Source organism: Monodelphis domestica, chromosome 1 (assembly GCF_027887165.1).
Source record: "Monodelphis domestica isolate mMonDom1 chromosome 1, mMonDom1.pri, whole genome shotgun sequence".
Lineage (NCBI taxonomy): Eukaryota > Metazoa > Chordata > Mammalia > Didelphimorphia > Didelphidae > Monodelphis > Monodelphis domestica.
The window spans coordinates 258,226,601-258,246,724 of record NC_077227.1 but is presented as its reverse complement, the minus strand read 5'-3'; the positions used below and the strand labels follow the sequence as shown (position 1 = coordinate 258,246,724).

Sequence of the window (20,124 nt, the reverse complement as noted above, 5' to 3'; positions counted from 1 at the left end):
TGAGAATAGAAAGGAGTATATATATATATATATATATACATATATATATATATATGTAAAACTGTTCATAACAACTTTTTGAAAATTGACCATTAGGGCATAAAAGCCTTATAAGTAAGTGCAGAAAAGCATATTCTTTTAGTCAGTTATTCAATCAATAAGCATTTATTAAGCATCTATGTGCCAGGAACTGTGGTAAGTGCTGCAGATTCAAAGAAAGGCAAAAAAATTGTCCTTGTTTTCAAAAAGCTCATAGAACCATTGAAGAAAGGATGGAAAATTAAGTTGAAGCTAAACTAAATCCTAAAGAATTTATGATTCAAAGACCAAATTATCAAAATAATATATAATTTTATTAAAGATTATACCAAAAAAGGGGTATTGAAACTATTCTTGAAACTTAATTGAACTAGAGGACTAAGTCTTGAACCACTGATATGGTTTCCTGTTCACCTAATGAGCAGATGGTGTCATTTTGGCAGGTGGCAACACCTAAGATTCAGTGCCAATAGAGGTTTCAGTGTCTCTGATGTCAAGCCTTGTCTGGCACTGTGGCAGATCTGGAGGCAGAAAGTCTGTGCTTAAGTGAATCACTATTATATTTTACCTGAATATCCTTTTCATCCTACTGCTAAATAAGCTTCCATTTCTAAATTGTTAGATAGCTTTTAAGTGTCTCATTTTGTTGTGATTTGGAAACAGAACCACCGGAGTGACTGAGTCAGTCCTGGTCTAGAACAAATAATAATAGCTTGATACTGAGGGATGGAGGAATTGGAGGTTGTGGTCAAGATAAAGAATAAGATTAAGAGAAGTAACATAAAGATGAAATGTTAAAAGTGTTTGTTTTTTTCCCCAGATAAAGGAATTTCAGAGTTCTTGAACATGGAAGGGGAACATGTGCGGGTAATGGCAACTCAAGAGTTTGAAAGTCCCTATGTGTTGCTGAGGAAGAATTTAGGAGTAGGTCCTGGGATCTGATTAGAATCAATAACTGGCAAGTTAGTGTATTTGAGGAAACATTAATATGTAATTTGAAGAGCTGGGGTAGATGAGGAGTCAGTCTGGAAGTCAAACACTGAACTCATTAAAAAAGGAGGAAGAGGGGGGGCAGCTGGGTCGCTCAGTGGATTGAGAGCCAGGCCTAGAGATGGGAGGTCCTAGGCTCAAATCTGGCCTCAGACTCTTCCCAGCTGTGTGACCCTGGGCAAGTCACTTAACCCCCATTGCCTACCCTTGCCACTCTTTTGACTTGGAACCAATACACAGTATTGATTCCAAGATGGAAGGTAAGGGTTTAAAAAAAGGAGGAAGAATGTCATGTTAGGGAGGAGTGAGGTTTGTTGATGGCATCTCCTAGGATCTGTATTGGGTGATAAATTGGACAGCATGAAACTCAAAGGAGGTTCAACTGAGTAACAGCAGAGAAGAAGGAGAGAGAGACAAGAGGGGAGGGAGAGATTTTGGAAGTGACAATGGAGAGCTTTTATTTCTCCCAGTAAAATGAGTAGTCAGGAGTTGAGGAAGTACAGTCACTACTAGAAATAATGGCCAGGAATACAGCATCATTTGTATGGTCAATGATTGCCAGAAAATGGAAGGAAAAGGTTTTAATAAAAGGAATCTTATTATATGGAACAAGAGTTCCAAAGGGCATTATGGAAAGGGTGAATGGATCTATAGTGGGAGACAAGGAGGAAGGCAGAGTTAAGATAAATGGGGGAAGGGGGGGAAGCTGGGTAGCTCAGTGGATTGAGAGCCAGGCCTAGAGATGGGAGGTCCTAGGTTCAAATCTGGCCTCAGAAACTTCCCAGCTGTGTGACCCTGGGCAAGTCACTTGACTCCCATTGCCTAGCCCTTACTACTCTTCTGCCTTGGAGCTGATACATAGTATTGACTCCAAGATGGAAGGTAAGGGTTTTAAAAAAAAATAAAAATTAAAAAAAAAAGATAAATGGGAATAAGGGAGGGGATAGTTGTGGTTGTGGAGTGCAGTTTGCTTTTCAGCAGTGAGGGGTTCAGTATCTGTGGGAAAGGGAGAATAACTGGGAGTGGGAATATGCTAACCACTGGAGACTGAATCTAGGGAGAATATTAATTGATAGGGATTATCAGCTGGCCTTCTAGGTTTTAGAATGCTCTCAACTGTTGGGCCTTGTGGCAGGTGAAGTTATTGTGCCCTGGTTGGTTTCCATAAGATGGAAGTCATGGGTAGGTTTTGATCTGAATTATTGGTTGGAATTCAAAAATCTTAAGAGATCAAAGATCCATTTGAACAAAAAGCAAAAGAAATGTCATACGCCCTTATGATGCTGATCCCCAAATCAGAGGGCATCTGTTCATAGTATTCTCTCTGCCTGGAATGTCCTCGTCCTTCCCTAAACTTTAGCATTCTTTCAAGATCCTACTCAACTATCTCCTTCATAAATTACTTCAGCCTTCACATCTTCTTTTCTAGACTCTTATGTCATTTACGATGTGCCTCAGAATAAGCATTTGATGACATGATCACATTTCTTTGTCTTTTGTTTCATTTTTTCTTCTTTGCCTCCTCCCTAACCTAGCTCCCAATACTCTGGAAGATCCTTAAGAATAAGATAGAAGTCATGGCTTACACTTGTACCATAACCCCCCTCACCCCACCCCACCTTGCATAGCTTTGAGGACATACAAAGCAGTTATATACTCACCAATTGTTGATTAAAGAGATAGGCCTGTTTCTTCTGTTGTTCTCAGATTTGGGACTTGAAGGCATTCACAAAAGAAGCAGATAAAGCAATGATGTGAAAGCAACACACTTTTATTATTGGTATAGTTTAACCCACACACAAAAAAGGGCATAGATCTAACTTGGAAATACATGTGATACAGGATACTTTTGGATTCTCAGTTTTCAGGTGGGGATTGCTAGGTTCTGGGTGGTTCTTTGGGCCACTGAAGAAAGCCATTAATGATCTTTTAAGAGTCTTCCCTCTGAGCGGGGTACACCCAGATTATGCATATGCAAAAACTCTTGTCAAACCTAATCCTACTAGTTAAGGAAATGTTAGGATGGAGGCAGGGAGATTTGGAATTTGGGGATGGGCACTAAAAAAAAAAGTTGAATGACAGTTGAGGAGAGACTTCTGGGAGAAAAACGGTTGGCTGAAGGGATTCTGAAGAACCTCTTGGTCTTCTGCCTCGGGCCCTGAAGTTGGTAAGTCCAGTTTTTGGAAGGCTGAAAGATCACTGAAGCCACCTTAGAAGACCCTGCCTTTTTCTCCAATTTTGTTGTTCTCTCACCAGATACACAACTATTTCTTCCCTCCACCTGCAGCAAACCATCTCAGACCCCTGAGAGGGGCTGAATGGACTCAAAGCACAGCACAGTTCCCCATCTCCCATCCTCCCTGAATTGTTTCTTATTTATTTCTTTAGGAAATGTTAGTATCAAGTCAGTAGAAGGGGCTATTTAGCTGGGAAGGGATGAAGATGTTTGTGGGCACTGCTACAAGCCCAGCAGATTAAGGACTATGTAGGTTTCTGGTAGAGCTACCTAAACCCTCTCTCCATCTTCCTTCTCCCTGCTTACCAGTTCCATAATAATAAACTATCTGTAGCAGTCAGATCCTGGTCAAGTCTCTCAATTCAAGTTATAGGGAGACACTCCTTGGGTTTGGGTCAGATCTCATATTGGGGCCACCTCCAAACCTTTCTGAGAGAAAGGCATTGAAGACATCTACAAGGGGGCTGACTGGGGAGAGACACATTTAATCTCTTCAGCCATTTCCCCAAGAGGCATCAAGTGATAACTGTCAGCCCGTTATCATTTGAGTGAGAGAGAAGGAACTACCATTTCTTTTCTCACATAGGCTTTCTCTCACACTCAGTTCCTGCTCATATTCCACTCAATATTTTACTGGCATACCATCTCATCCAGTAAACAAGACCATTTATTATGACAACCCTTGGGTCCATTTTTTACAGAAATTATTTTTAAATTACAACCTTCGTGAGCAGGATTTTATATGGGGTATATTGGATGAGTACAAGATTTGCAGACAGGAAGACCTGGATTCAAATCCTGATTCTGATGAGCAACTCATTCAACTTCTATATTCAGGTTCTTCATCCATCTCTTAGGAAGGAAAGGGCACTGAAAAGTTATGTAGAGTTTTATGTATATTCCTTTCTATTCTCTGTGACCCCATTTGGGGTTTTCTTGGCAAAGATACTAGAGTGGTTTGCCATTTCCTTCTCCAGCTTATTTTACAGATGAGGGAACTGGGGCAAACTTCAGCTTGTGAACATTAAAGCCTATATACATTTCAGTTGCTAGTATTGTTAGGTGGTGTGAGGTCTTGCTCAGTTGTGCCTGATTGGTTGGGAAGGACCAATTGGGAAGGACCAAAATTAGAAAGGGTCAGAGATTAGTTAGCAAGACTTGGTTAAATACAGGATGGAGCTAGGAGTTTCCAGGATGGACATTTCTGGGTATAAAGGGTACTAGAAAAGGGGTACAGAGAAGGCCAAGGAGAAGGAGAGATGTCTATCTAGAGTAGAGGGAGACTCAAAAAGGTCCATTCAAACCAGAGGTTTTTCAGGCTGCCCCAACCATTCTCCCTAGAATACAGATGACTCACAATCAAATGTTTTCATTGCTCAGTGGCTATTACTGAGATAGGAGTCAAGGAGAGTACTCATATGTTATTTGTTGTATGGAGTCTCTTGTAGATAGATCACTTTTCCCCAAAGGCCAGCTATTGAGCAATGGAAGCAGTTTTATTATATAAAACCTCTGCACACTCAAATTAGTTCCCACAATGGGATTTTACCTATAATCACCTATATTAGGACTAGTAACAAGGACTAAGAATTCATTAAAATTGCCTAGTTTTTCCTGAAAGTTGTACTAGAAACTCTTTAACTTCTTTTTTCTTCTGATATGCAGAGGGCAGATACCACAGTTTCTTTGAATTCTTTTGGAAATACTAGTCACTGACTTTTTTGGGTTGGGGAGGAGACTGTTTCTTTATATTCCTATTCTGTAAGCACAATATCAGTAATACCAATGAATAAGAATGAGAGGAAGTGTCAAAAGGAAAGATGAGAAGTAGAATTTAAAACTACCACTATTTTGAATACTGAATGATTGAAAACCTTTTTGTAAAAACCCTTACCTTCTTAGAATCAAGCTTTGAACTCAGGACCTCCAATTTCTAGATCTCTCAGTCTACTGAGCCATCAGCTACCTGCCCTTTCCCTCCAGCTGTACCCTTTTGATAGCTCCTCTAAGAGTTCCCTGGGGACAGAAGTCATTTTGTTTGTATATATTCCCATCCTCTTATACACAGAAGGAATTTAATAAATGTCCATTGAACAGCTGAACATGTTGAACAACATATTGTGTCAATATGGCTATAAGCTTGTTCAGACCTAAATCTTTAGAGGTCATTAAGGCTTCGATGTCAAGAAAAATATTGCCAAGCTTTGCATCACATTTGAGGTCTATCCCTCACACCACCAAAGGAGAGAACATGATTTAGTTGCTTAGGGTTAATGGGGAATTTTGGGAACGTAGCCTCCTGCTTTGCTCATCAGGTAGAAGCTACAAAACTTATCTTGTCCCAAATCTATGGAAAAAAATTCATCAGATCAAATCTGGCCTCGGATACTTTCTAGCTAGATTATCCTGGGCAAGTCACCCAATAGCCTAGTCCTTACCATTCTTCTGCCTTGGGATCTATACTTAGTATCAATTCTGAGACAGAAGGTAAAGTAAAAAAAAAAAATACTCATCAGAGCTGATTCTTAGTCTGGGGAAAGGAGCTCTAGTCTAGACCATGCCTCAAAAGATTTCCTGTGCATTGTGTAAAACTTACTAAAGCTTTAGTTATTTTTAATTCTAGTGACCTAACTAAAGAATTCTGGTGGGGAAGAGAGTAAGTTGAAACAAGTAAATTACTTCATTCATCCTTCTCTAGCTTCAGTGGTTTAAAATGTTTCCCATTAAGAAATGAATCCAGTTCCTGTTCAACAGTTTATAGACTTACTGATTAAACATAATACAAAATGAAAAGATAGACTCTACTATGATGCCAAAGTCACCTAGTAGTGGTCTGTGTGTAGCAATACATGTTCTTGAAAAGATGAAGCTGGCCTGGATGAAGGAATTTTTTTTTCTCCATTTAGGAGATGTTAGAAAGGTCTTTTTTTTTTCTTGGTCTTCATTCAGTTTTAGAAATGTTTCCAGAATGAGCAAATGGCCCCTTAGCAACTCTTTTTTCCCTGATGGTTTTTAGCCGTTTGTTGAGTGTCAGTCTTCCAGGGATCTTCTGATCAAAGATAAAACTCTTAGTGTAGGGATTTGATTTAGGCACTGTCACAGCCTACAACAGAAAGACACATGAATACAAACACTGAGAAAAATTAAGACAATAAGATGACTTCTGTGTAAAATCCAAAAGAAAGTTTTATGTATGTGCCTACTCCTTGTCAAAACGTTTGTGATAACACTCCACTGGGAGGGAGGGTCAGGATACTTGGGGGTTGGTTCTGCTTTTACCAGGGGCAGAAAACAAATATAGAGACCAGCCCGCCTTAGGAAACAATTAGACATTTGCCTAGAGACCTTTTGAACAAACTATGCTTTATGCTATTTTAGAATTGAGGGGAGAAAAATGAATCTCTGAAAATTCTGTCTAAAGGTTTTATATCTTGGGGTTTTATCAAGCCTAACTGGTAGTACATCAACTTAGACATAAGTCAACATGGTGGGATTTGAAAGAAGCCAAGATAATTAACCTGTCTTTTCCAAATCTCCCCATCCAGTTAATATTGACTGAAATTCTTCCATTAGAGATTCATTTTTTAGTTGAATATTGCCTTCTTTATTAGAAAGACAAATATCCTTTGGAAAATTGTCACTGACACCTTAACTTTTGCTTATTTATGGATTTTGTCATAGGATTTTAGGGGTCTCGTTTTAGAGATGAGAAAAATTCAGAAAAGGTCATTGACTTGGATAAGAGCACACATAGTGACAGAAATAGTTGAATCTAGCTTCTTTTTTCTCCAGAGGAAGGGCTCTTGCCACCACTCCACCCCCTTCCCTTGGTGAAGAAGACTTAGTATAAAAAAAGAGTAAAGAAGCAGGAGAAAAGATAAAAGAATAGACAGGCAAAAAAAAAATTCATTGAGGCAACTGTCTGGGGACATATTTTTCCTTGCAAGTTTGTAGGGTGACATACTAATGGCCATAGGACAGTTCACTCTAATGTTGGAGAATTAGGGAATTGGGGGTAGTTCTGAATTCCAACTGGACAGTCTTTGGAACAATCAAGGTATAAATGTATGTGCGTATATGTGTGTGTGTGTGTTGTATGTATTTCCTCCTAAGCCCGTCTTAAGTGGTAGCTCAAACTAGATCATAGAGATGCAACCATGAAATCAATTGATTTTTTGGTCAGTTTTTTTTTTCTTTTTGAGAGAGTAAACCTCTTTGGATATAGAGAATAACTTTCTCAGGGACAACTTTTGTGTCAGCTAAGCAGTCATTTCAATTTATTTGTTAAGATGGATAAAAAAAACATGACCAATCATTTTATATTCTGAGTTTTTCTTTATATACAAATAGCCTTAATGGATGAGGACTGGTAAATCAACTAATCTATTCCTGCCTGAGTTTCTTGGCCTATAAAGTGGGCATGTTTGTAAAAAGCATAAAACCCCTTGGATGAAAGATGTGATGTTCATAGGTTTCATGTGAGTCATCATTTAAATTTTCCAATACTAATTTTTCAGGTGAATTGAAGTTTAAGGTATTTTTACTTTGATTAATAGTGATACTTTGCATGGGACAGCTAAGTGGAGTAGTAGATAGAGCTGGGCCTGGAATCAGGAAGACTCATTGTGCTGAGTTCAAATCTGACCTCTGACACTTACTAGCTGTGTGACCCTGGGCAAGTCGCTTAACCCTGTTTGCCTCAGTTCCTCATTGGCATGAGCTGGAGAAGGAAATGGCAAACTACTTAAGTTTTTTTTGCCAAGAAAATCCCAAATGGGATCACAAAGAGGTGAATATGGCTGAAAACTATTAAACAACAAAAATAGGCAGGCTGGAGATATTTTTTGCAGTGCAGGAAGCTTTTATGGCATTACTAAAATCATATCAAGGTCAATGCATAATGTTTGTTTTGTTTAACATCTCTTCCATGGTAGCTTTTGCCTAGAAGAATTCATTATATTCATAACCCACTTAACTATCCTTTTGCTTGTACATATCTCATTTGATTTTGATTTTTAAACCTTTACTTTCTGTCTTAGAGTCAATACTAAATATTGGTTCCAAGGCAGAAGAGCAGGAAGGGCCAGGCAATTGGGGTTAAGTGAGTGGCCCAAGTTCACATAGCTAGGAAGTATCTAAGGTCAAATTTGAATCCAAGACTACTCTTCTTTAGGCTTCAGTCTTTATCCACTAAGCTACCTAGATGCTCCTTCTTATTTGTTCCTAATTCATAACTTTTAAAATGCTCCTCTTTTGGCTTTGATTGATGTCATCATCTCTAAAGGGATCAGTAAGTAAATTCTGATTAAAAGTTCCAACTGAACAGTGTGAAAGGAACTCAGTAGTTATGAACAATGGAGCTCTTTGCTTTTGTGGAATTTAGAGCTGTCAGAGGAAAAGAGATGAAACTACAGATTGTCTGGCTTCAAAAAGCCCCTCCCCAACACAAGGGAAATTCTAAGACAAAGATATGTGGAAAGGATGAGGTCACAGGAAAGATTGGGAGGAGATGTCTGTAGAGGATGTGAAAAGAACAAACTCACTGAGTGTTCTGAAACTTATCAGTCCAAAAAAGCATGTGTCAGGTCCTGTTTCTCTGTGATACTTGCATATGAATATAGAAAGCAATTCTTGAAAACTTACAAAGGAAAAGGACTGCTTGCCTGCTATTAAATTTTTAAAAGTATCTTTTGTTTTTACAATGACTTTCATTTCTGAAAATATCTTTCCCCACTTCCCTACTGGGAGAACCACACTTTATAAAAAAGGATAAAAAAGAAAGAGGAAAAACAAAGGAGTCAGACAAAACTAAACACATCAACCAAGTCTGACAGTATAGTGCTTTTTTTTTTTCATCTCTTCTTTGGGGACAAATTTGGTCATTATAATTATCTTTTTTGTTGTTACTCTATTTTCCATTTCAATTTTCATTGAGCATATTGGGAAGAAACAAGTATTTATTAAGCATCTACCATATACCAGGCACTGGCTAAGCTCTTTGTAAATGTTATTTCATTTGATCCTTGCAACAATCCTGAGGCTATTATTATCCTCATTTAATAGTTGAGAAAACACTGGTAGACAGAGGTCAAGTTACTTCACCAGAATCCCACAGCTAATACAAAACTGAGGCAGGTTTTGAACTCAACTCTCTCTAATTCCAGGCTCTGCTCTTAATTCCTTGCCTTACCTTTATATGTGTAAATCTTTTAATCTATTTATCTTTTGATTTTGTGTAACTTTTTATTAATACATTTATCTTCTCATATTTCCTTTTATTCTTCATGTTTCTTGTTTTTTACCCCAATTAGAAGTTTGACCTTGACTTCTTTAGGAATTTCCACTATGCTTAATACAATGCTTGTTTGAATGTAAGCTGCTTCTTTTTTAACCCTTACTTTCTTAAAATAAATACAAAAATATTAGTCACAAGGCAAAAGAGCAGTGAGGGCTAGGCAATTGGGGTTAAGTGACTTGAGCAGGGTCATATAACTACGAAGTATCTGAGGTCACATTTGAATTCAGAATCTCACATTTCCAAGCCTGGTCCTTTATCTACCAAGCCACCTAGCTGCCTCTAGAATTTAAGCTTTTTACCCATAAGAACTCTAATTTAAAGGCCAATTCTTATTTCAGGGGCCCAATCATGAAGCATGATATCTGCCTCTTGACAGTAGTGATAGGCTCAGGGAACAGAACAAGACTTAATTTTTGGACATAGTACAGAATTTGTTTTCTCATTACAAAGATTTCGTTTTTCCAATTGGACAGGACAAGAGGGAGAAAAAAATGATTTTTTTTAATTGAAAAAAATAAAAATGTAAAAAGAATGTAAGCTTCTTGAGGGCAATGATTTTAGGAGGGTAATAGTTCTAACTTGGAGTGTCTGACATATGCTTAATAAATACTGTATGGGGTGTTCTGAGAAGCCTAGCGCCTCCCATGTGAGGGCTTGCCAAATCCCTTTCAGGGATGCTCATCCACCTCTAGTGTCCACCTTTCACCCAACTCTTACTACAGCTCCAAGAAGCTGTAGCAGGTGCAACAACACACCTCATAAAACCTTGGTAGACAGGCTAATAGGTAGAGAGTACTTGATAGGAAACAAACACTTCAGTGACTTAGAGGGCTATCTACCATGTGAAGACTTTCCCCAGTAGAGTGGGCGATGAGAACAGTTTGTTCCAATGTTTGTTCTAATGGCCATAAAGGCATCTGCAGAGCCTTGAGTTTGGTCTAACATCAAAGATGCCAAGGTCATCCACTGCCAGTTGTCCTGACTTTTGTCTTCCCAGTGGACTTGGATGATTCTGGAAGAGAGTGAGGCTGTTTCTTTGTGCAACTTTGCTTCATTTAAATCCAATTCATTTGATAGTCAAGCTATTATCCTGTGATGTCATTGGTCATCTTCCAAAGTAAGGATTAAAAAAAAAAATACCACCAAGTTATTTTCCCCCCTCTGCCCCAAGATATGAAAAGCTTAGGGAAGAACCTTCTTGCTAGGCTTCACTCCCACCTCCCACTCCCACATTTCTGCTGAAAACAATATTTGAAGGTATACTTCCTGTCACTGTGGGCAAGCTAGTTAGGGAATCAGAACAAGAGTATTTTATAGGAGTTGAAAAAGAGGAATGGGGAAGTAGAGGAAGAAAGGAGGAGAGTTAAGGGGAAAAGGAGGGGGGGGAGAGAGAAAATAGGAAGGGGAAGGGGAAGGGAAGAAGAGAAAATCACAACCTTTTCTTCCAGAGTCCAAGGAAAGTGCAGGTGTTGGCCACTAAAGAGATCTAGTTATATTCATTAGTTTAAATCAATGGTTCTCATTTTTTTTTTCATATCAGGACCCCTTTACAGCCTTAAAAATTAAAGAGGTCACTCGACAGCTTTTGTTTATGTGGGCTGTATCAATAGATATTTACCGTATTAGAAATTAAAATAGATAATTAAAAAAATTAATTTACTCTAAAGTAACTAAATAACTTCATTATATGTTAATATAAATGTTGAATGAAAAGAACTATTTTTCATAACAAAAAAATGAGTGGCACCGTTCTATAGTTTTGCAAATATCTTTATTTCGGGCTTAATGGATCTCTGCTTCTGCAGCCAATGTAAAGTGAAAATCCAGCCTCTTCCAGGTTTATAGTTGGAAATAGACAAATAGTGTCTTAATATTATTATGAAAATAGTTTTGACCTCATGTGTCCTAAGAATATACAGGGAGAACCATTGGTTTAAAGGACTTATAACAGTCTTCCTGAGACAAGACAGAAGAGGAGGACCGCCCCAGCAAGAAAAAACTGCCTCCGCGCGCCCCAGGAACCCTAGGGACCGCCCAGGCGAGATGGGGGAAGGGGGTGACTGGGCGGGGCCGACTGGGCGGGGCCAACCTCCGCGCGAGGTCCCGCCCCAGCCCTCCGTTCTACGTCACTGTAGCACTTCCGGCACTGCCCTCTCAGGATCTTGGCAGGAAGCCCAGCCGGAAGAGGAGGAGTCCAATTTTTTTCTTTTCTTTTTTTCTAAATAGTCCGCAACATGGACGGCACACGTGTGTCTGCTTTAGCCATCTACCGCTTGCAAGAGGCCGCCGGTATCATCCAGAAAGAGAAACCCCGAAGACTACAGGAGTCGAGAAAAAGACACCCCTTGTCCCTGTCCCAAGACAGCAAGAAGAAGCAGCAAAAGCAGAAGGGGAAGAAAAAGGTGAGCCGCCTGACTCAGGGATACTCCCAGGAAGGGCTAGGGGTGCCCGAATCGCTACCAAAAAAGCAAAATGACTTGAAACTGGACGGGGAGCCCGAGGCTAGAGCTCCGCTGACCTCTCCGCCCGCAGTTGCAGTAAAGAAACAGAGTCGGGACTTAAGAAAGCAGAGAGTCCAGAATGTGACTGTGGAGCCCGAAAGAGCCCTGCCTCCGGCGGCTTGTTCAGGAGAGGAGAGGGAGGTGGAGCCCGCGTCTCCTGCTGCTAAGGTAGCAGAGAAACTGAACGGGTCCCCAAGGAATCCCCCGATGGTAGCGGTGGGAGAGGAGAGAGAGGCAGTACTGTCTCCTGTAGTAGAAAAACAGAGCGGGGTCCCAAGGAAGCAGAAAGTCAAGAGAGAAAGAACAAAGTCCAAAAGAGTCCCGCCTCGGACGGCTTGGAGTGCAGAGGAGAGGGAGGCAGAACCGTCGTGTTCTGAGGCAGCAGAAAAACTGAGCGTGGGTACAAGGAAGCAGAAAGTCAAGAGAGGAGAGACTGTGGAGCCTGAACGGGTTCTAGCCCTGGCCACACATAGAGGCGAGGAGGTGGAAGCGTCTTCGGGGGCAGCAGAAAAACTGAGTCGCGGTGCAAGGAAAAAGAAAAAAAAGAGAGAAACTGCAGAGCCTGAACAGGTCCTAACCCCGAAGGCGCAGGGAGAGGAGAGGGAGGTGGAACTCTCGTTTTCTGGGGCAGCAGAAAAACTGAGCCTGGGTGCAAGGAAGCAGAGAATTAAGAGACAATCCGCAGAACCCTTAAGGGCTCTGCCTCCCACCCTACCTCTGACTGTTTCAGTGGAAAAATCGAGCCAGGGCCCAAAGTGTAAGAAAATCAAGAGGGAGAAGGCAGAGCATGAAAGAGTTGTGGGAGAAGAGAGTGAGGTGGAAAAAGGGGCCAAAATAGAGCTAGTGGAGGGACAAAATAGCTGTGGAGCAAGGACCGGAACGCCCTCCCTACAGCAGGTTCTCAAGGAGTTGGGGCAGATTCCACACAGCAAACGTCGGGCCGCACGTCTCTTTGGATGGCTGATTGCCCCTCTGTCCACAGAGCATTTCTTCAGCTGGCTGTGGGAGAAGGATGCAGTGCTGGTACGGCGGTACAACCCAGACTACTACCAGGGGCTGTTCTCCACCGCTGAACTTGACTCAGTGCTGCGCAGGGAAGACATACAGTTTGGGCTGCACCTGGATGCTGCTCGTTACCGGAATGGCCAGCGAGAGACGCTGAACCCTCCTGGGAGGGCTCTCCCAGCCACAGCATGGTCTCTGTACCGGGATGGCTGCTCCTTGCGTCTCTTGTGTCCACAGGCCTTCTCTGCCGTCATGTGGCAGGTGCTGTCTGTTCTCCAGGAGCATTTTGGCAGCATGGTGGGCGCTAATGCCTACCTCACCCCTCCAGGCTCCCAGGGCTTTGCCCCTCACTACGATGACATTGAAGCCTTTGTTCTGCAGCTTGAGGGGAAGAAACTCTGGCGTGTTTACAAACCCCGGGAGCAGGTGGAAGAACTACCCCAGTTCTCTAGCCCTAACTTTGGACCTGAGGGCTTGGGGAAACCTGTGCTTCAAGAGGTGCTAGAGCCTGGAGATCTGCTCTATTTTCCAAGGGGCTTTATCCACCAGGCCGAGTGTGAGCCTGGAGTGCACTCTCTGCACCTTACTATATCCACCTTTCAACGCAATTCTTGGGGGGATTTGCTAGAACCCCTGCTGCCAGCAGCTTTGCAAGCTGCCATGGAGGAAGATGTGGAATTCCGAAGGGGTCTTCCTAGGGACTACCTAGATTACATGGGGGTTCAGCATTCAGAATCTGGGGACCCTCGTCGTGGTCCCTTCCTGGAGAAATTGCAGGGATTGCTTGTCCGCTTGGCACAGTATGCCCCTGTGGATGCTGTGGCTGACCAGAGGGCCAAGGGCTTCCTCCATGACTGCCTGCCTCCAGTGCTGTCAGAGAAGGAGAGGGCACTGAGTGTGCATGGGCTGCCTGCTCGATGGGAGGCTGAGGAGGCTAGGGATGTGGGGGCAAAAATTACCACTGAGACCCAAGTCCGCCTACTTCGCCATGGTTTGACTCGGTTAGTGAGTGAGGATGACAGTGTCTTCTTGTACTACACAGTGGAAAATTCTCGAGTCTATCATCAGGGGGAGCCCAAGTACTTGGAAATTGACTCCCGGTACACTGATGGCATTGAGTACTTGTTTAGTTCATACCCAGGGTTTGTGCAGGTGGGTGACTTGCCTTGTGATAATAGAAAGGACCAGATTTCCTTAGTGACCATGTTGTTTGAAAAGGGACTACTGATCACCAAGAAACCTCTGACCCCATAGGAATGTCTTGTTGAGCAAGAGTTAAAATAAATGTGTGTTTTTGTTTTTACCCCTTTATTGGAATGTCTTACCTTGTTAATCCTTTTGGACTATGCTCATACCCACCTTTAAGGCTTTTTTAAAGGCATCAGTAACAGAAGGGGTCATAGGGAGAGGGGCATCAGCATCTAGATAAAGAAAAGAAACCCATATGTAAAAGCAGACTTTGCCCATCTCCCTGCATTTGGGACACCTGTTTAATAATACAAATTTGTAGGATCAGTTCAACTTAGAATCTGAATACACTTTATTTTCATTCATTAAATGTTTTAGTACAACTCTTATGAAGAACTCTTTTCTTGGCTAGGGAAAAAGTCAAAATTTGAATATGACTTAATCCTTGGCTTCCAAGAACATATTTGAGTTCCATTTCACAAAGTTAAGGATAGGATTTTGTTTGAAGATAAGGATCATGTATGAAAGATTCAGAATTAATTAAAATGCCTAGGAACTTTTCCAATCAAGATAATGAATGGGGTGGGAAAGACAAGTCTAAAGTAGCATGCTACTAGGGAAATATCTATTGTGGAGGGAGGTGGTAAGACTGGTTGTCTCAGTTCTTTAAATTAGAAAAATAATTTCAGGGTGAAGGAGCAATTATACATTTGTTATTCAAATAGTTGGTAACCTAAGCTCCCATGAACGTCTACTATTCCATATTTACAGGCTTGAACTCCAGGCATCATTATTGTCTTTTTGTTTGTCCACCAGTCTTTTCTTTTTGTTGTTTTTAAAATTTAAAAATTTTCAGTTCCAAATAATCTCACTTCCATAGTTTTGGTTATTTTAAAAAAAGTTTTATTTAAAAGTTTGAAAATTTTCCATCTTTCCACCCTCTTCCTCACTCACCAAGAAGGCAAAAAATAGGAATACTCACTGTGCCAAAGCACTCTGACTATGACTGAAATTTAAGAAACATGTTGATGGGTTCTACTATCACTATCCTATGCCAGCTCACTTGTAGGGACATCAAAATGCCCCATGGGATTATGAGGAGAGAAGGTTGATAATCAACTTATTTCAATAATCCTTACTGGAATTTAAAAGAAAAAAAAAGTACCCAAATTTGTCAGGTGCCTATCTTTCACTTAATTAGGATATTAAAATTAGATATTGGAGTTTATTTTCTGATTTTCCTTTAAATGTTATGAAAGTTAAGTAATGCTGCTGTATTTTTCAGGGAGAATTCTTATGATTGGTGATTATACTACAAATAATTTCGTTTAGGACTTAGACCATAAAATATGAATTGTTAGGCAGCTCTCCAAATGAAGCCCAGCCTCATCAACCCCAGATAACATATCTGGCAAATGCATTTTTTTTAAAACAACAACATATATCCTTCTTTTATAAATACTACATTACAAAGACCCTGCTTTCTACTATTCCTGGGAACTACCAAGTAAAGGAAGCAACCAATTATTTCAGTTCCACAGTATAGTTGGCATATTGGATTTGAAGTCAGAGAAAACCTAGCTTTAATTTTCAACCCTGCTGCTTATTCTTCTTAGTCACCATGACCACATCATTTGTTCTCTGAGCTTTAGTTTTCTCATCTAAGTAATGGAATTAAAATGGCAGGGAAGAAGTTGGGCTACATGATCTCTAATTTTACAATCTTAAGGACTAGGTAGACTATGGGAAACACAGTAAACAATAAGAAGACCTTAAATTGGAGAATGGTGGTAAGGGGAGAAAGGGAATGTAATCTGCAAGACTAATATTGAAAAGACCCAGCGCCATTCAGGAGCTTATAAACTAGTAAATATTTTCTCTAGGAATCTTACCCTTAAAAGCATCTTTGAAAAAATCCAGAAGTTCCTCTGAAGGTTTGTCTTTTCTGGGATGGGAGAGAAAGATATATTTTGCTTCTTGACGAAGATTGTTAGCAATCTCCTCTATCTTCATGATTTGGCTGCTAATCAAGTTTTTCTGACTTAGTTGAGAAATCTAGGGGAAAAAAGGATAAAAAAAAGAATGATGCTAAAATACCTATGCCAGACGAAAAGGGAGGGAGACAGCTGCAAAAATGCCTCAACCCAGTACCTGATTGGACTATTTAAGTGAGTTTTAGGTCTGGGGACAATTTTGAAAAAACTTAAGGAAGATGGTATAAGAAGTATGGGAATTCTTTGTGTAGAATGAACAACATAATACATTCAGATCAAGTACCATCTATCTGTAGGGGTAGAAGAAAACAGATTTTTCAAGTATAACAACTACTTGAACCCACCATCCTCAAAGATTGTTATATTGGGAGTTTTTGATCCACTATCTCAAGAAAGAGATTCATAAATGTTTTGGCACTTGGACTAGATCAGAGGTGATCTGTTGTCCTGAAACAAGAGGAGCATGTCATCTACAGACCAGAAAAATAATCCCAAAATTCCCATGCATGAGGGTTTTAGGTTCAGTTGAAGAGTTAGGAATTAGTGTGTCTACTACATTACAAATCACATGCATATGGCAGCGTGGACAATTTCAGTAATTGCCTGGGAGGTATCGAGTGCAAACTAGCTTTGCTCTAAGCCCAGGGAGAAAAAATGTCCCCTGTTGAGAACATACACTGGAAGAAAATGTGTGAAGGCTTAGAAATCCTAGTCCTTAATCATAATAAAATGAGTTGTTTAGACAGAGAAAGCATGAGGCAGCATCCTTTGGATCCTTGGAATTATCCTTTCTTTTTTAATCTCCCACTTCTCCAACTCCCTTCCATACCTCAAGCCACCAAATCTTTCTCATTGCTTTTCCCTTCCTCTTCACAATTAAAGATAGGTAGGCTAAATTGGGTTTCCTTTTAAGCTAACCATTATTTGTAAATCTATGCCCTTCTCATTAGATAGCACATTAAAGATTTAAAATATAGTTGGGGAGAGTGGTTTGCTAAGGAAGGAAGAAAGCTGCTTGGTATTAAGGAGAAGGAAACAAGCACTTTGTGCCTACTATGTGTCAGGCACTGTAAATAAGGGCTTTATTACTGTTATCTTATTTGATCCTCACAGAAATTCTAGGAGATAGGGTTACAGAATTAGTAAGTATTTGAGGTCAGTTTTGAACTCCGGTCTTCCTGACTTGAGACCCAGAGGTCTATCTACTGTACCACTTAGCTGCCTTATTGAAATGATGGCTAACCTATTCTGTGATATAGTCACCAATGAGTCTATAGGTACCAAATCAGTTTAGTTCCTGCAACTGTTATTGATTTGGAGGGAAGTTAGGTCAGAGTGGTTACTAAATATATCCAGTCTAAAGAAATTTGACAAACTATTTTTTTTAAACCTTTACCTTATGTCTTAGAATCTATATTATCAATTCCAAGGCAGAAGAGCAGTAAGGGCTAGGCAAATGGAGTTAAGTGACTTGCCCAGGATCATACAGCTTTGAAGTGTGTAAGGCAAGTCTTTAACCCAGGATTTCCTATCTCTAGGCCTAGCTTTCTATCCACTAAGCTACCTAGCTGCCCCAATTTGATGAACTTTCTTAAGTTGGTTAGATATTTTTCAGGCTTATTTAAAAAATTAATTTTGGCTTTATAGAGAGCTTATTCAAGGATGTCAAGTGAGAATGAATTGTCTGAAATAAATGATAGGTTGAAGATATTCCTAATTCCTGGGAATTATGTAAAATAATTTAAAAATTGCATTTGTAAAGCTTTTTAAAGTTCAAATTCAATTTATCCAGTGCTTTCTCTGTAAGGCATTGTGATAAGTCATTTTTACTTTTCAGATTGCTTTTATATCTTCAGTTTTGGTTTATTTCAGCAATAACTCTGAAAGCTAAGTAATGACAACAGGAGAGACACCATGGGAAATGTACCATTTGAAGTCAAAGGACTTGAATTTGAACACTAGGCTTAGTAACCTACTTGTATGTCCTTGGGCAAGTTAAATAGTCCACAAAGAAAGACACCCCCCCTCAAAAAAAAACCAAAACAAAACAAACAATAGTCCCTACTGTTAAGGAGCTCAAAGTCTAATGGTGGAGACAACATGGGGGGAACAATTTACAATCAAGCTAAATACAGGACCTGGAGATAGGAAGAGTTGAGTTCAAATTTGACCTCGGACACTACTAGCTGAGGAACCCTGGGGGAGTCATTTAACCTGTTTTCCTTACTTTTCTCAACTGTAAAAAGGGGATAATAGTACCTACCTTGCAGGGTTGTTGTGAAGATCACATAAGATAATATTTGTAAAGTGCTTGGCACTAGTAGGTGCTACACAAATACCCCCTTACCCTCCAATCTTGGATTTCAGTCAGAGAGAAGGTGCTAAGATTTAGAAAGAATGGGAAAGGTTTCTAGCAGATGGAGAGACAAGCTGAGACTTGAAGGAAGCTAGTAAGCAGAGAGGAGCAGGGAAAGGGGATAAAAATGTCCTCAGCAGAAAAAATGTCATGGGGAAGAACTTGGAAGTTGCCAGTATCACTGGACCATCACCAACCTGGATCAGGACTTCTCAAACTTTTTTGTTTCAGGCTGTGACAAGGAAATCACTTTAAAAGACTGATATATATTAATTTAAGGTCGCCAAGGAATTCAGCTATGTAATTCCTAAATGAAAACTCAAGTCAGCAGTCAACCTTTTATGGAGTTTAATTACAAACAGGAGGAAGAAAGGAATTAGAGAGAGAGAGAGAGAGGGAGAGAGAAAGGGGAGAGAAGGGAATAGGGCTTAAATACCCCTTCTGTTTAGGCTGGGCCAAAAGGCCCAAGCCCTTAGATAGCTGGGGCAAAGAAAAGAGATCAGTCCCTATTACTCACGTGACCAAAATGGAGAAACAGTCTCAGAGGCCCCCACCTTCAGCTTCCTTCAGAGCAAGCTTCTCAGAGCACACCACAACCACTCAGACAAACTCCTCAACCACCACCCTGAGTCTTCAGACCCCCCTATCTTTAAGGAAACCATCCAAGTTCCCTCCCCTCAGTTCTCACATCTACCAATCACTGTCCATCAATTTCCCTGTGCCAATGGAGGCTCTAGCTTAACCCAGGACCACCCAGAGGTCTCTGGCTTTGCACATGTCTGTTGAAGGTCATATTTTCAAATAATTAAATCTTTGATCCTTTGCTACAGCCCTTCCTAAATCCTGTTAACCTGAGTAGGGTAGAGATTGGAATAATTAAATTTTGATCTATGCTGCAGCCCTTCCTCAATCCTGTTAGGACTGAGTAGGGTGGAGATTGATTCCAAGTATCTCCATTGTATCAATTCTAAAATCAATCATGACTCAAAGAAATTCCTGTTCTATGCTTAAGCATAGGTCAAAGTCCTTTCCATTGTTCAGCAAAAGGTTTCTGTCCTAAAGTAATCTTAAGAAGGGAGGAGGAGGAACCTCCCATGCCAATGGGGTTCACATTCCAATAGACTATCAGTAAGAAATTTTCCAAGTATAAAATTTCCCAATGGTGAAATTTCCAACATTTGTAAGTCTAAGGAATTTTATGGTTTACAAGGCCCTGATAGAATTTATGGTGGTTAGATCTATTGATGATTTATCCATATTAGGAATTTAGACTATTATGAAAGTATTGACCATCCAGACTTCATAAAAGGATCTTGTGGATTTCCAGGGGTCCCCAGACCACTTTTGAGAACTGTTGACCTAGACTATCACCATAAACTTCTTAAAAGACTCCACAACCTGCCCCCTCTTCTAATCCATCTTTTTTTTTTTTAACCCTTATCTTCTTTCTTAACATCGATACCAAGTATCAGTTCCAAGGCAGAAGAGCAAATAGGAGCTAGCCAATTGGGGTTAAA

The 20,124-nt window shown here is 40.3% G+C and overlaps 2 protein-coding genes across 6 annotated transcripts in view; one reads left to right on the top strand and one right to left on the bottom strand.

The window, feature by feature from the left end:
• Nucleotides 1-2,784: 2,784 nt before the first annotated feature.
• Nucleotides 2,785-20,124, bottom strand: part of HEATR4 (HEAT repeat containing 4) — a 105,956-nt gene continuing 88,616 nt past the window's right edge. For all 5 annotated transcript variants that reach the window (XM_007472863.3, XM_056810696.1, XM_007472868.3 and 2 more), the window contains 3 exons: nucleotides 16,150-16,312; nucleotides 14,429-14,490; nucleotides 2,785-6,368 (listed from right to left, as the gene is read on the bottom strand). In XM_007472863.3, the coding sequence (XP_007472925.1) occupies nucleotides 6,207-6,368; nucleotides 14,429-14,490; nucleotides 16,150-16,312 (387 nt within the window). In that variant the 3' untranslated portion in view covers nucleotides 2,785-6,206. The remainder of the gene's footprint in view (nucleotides 6,369-14,428; nucleotides 14,491-16,149; nucleotides 16,313-20,124) is intronic.
• On the top strand, nucleotides 11,700-14,380 carry RIOX1 (ribosomal oxygenase 1). The gene has a single exon (XM_001375727.4). It carries the CDS (start codon nucleotides 11,798-11,800, stop codon nucleotides 14,321-14,323), a length of 2,526 nt encoding a protein of 841 aa, XP_001375764.1. The 5' UTR covers nucleotides 11,700-11,797; the 3' UTR covers nucleotides 14,324-14,380.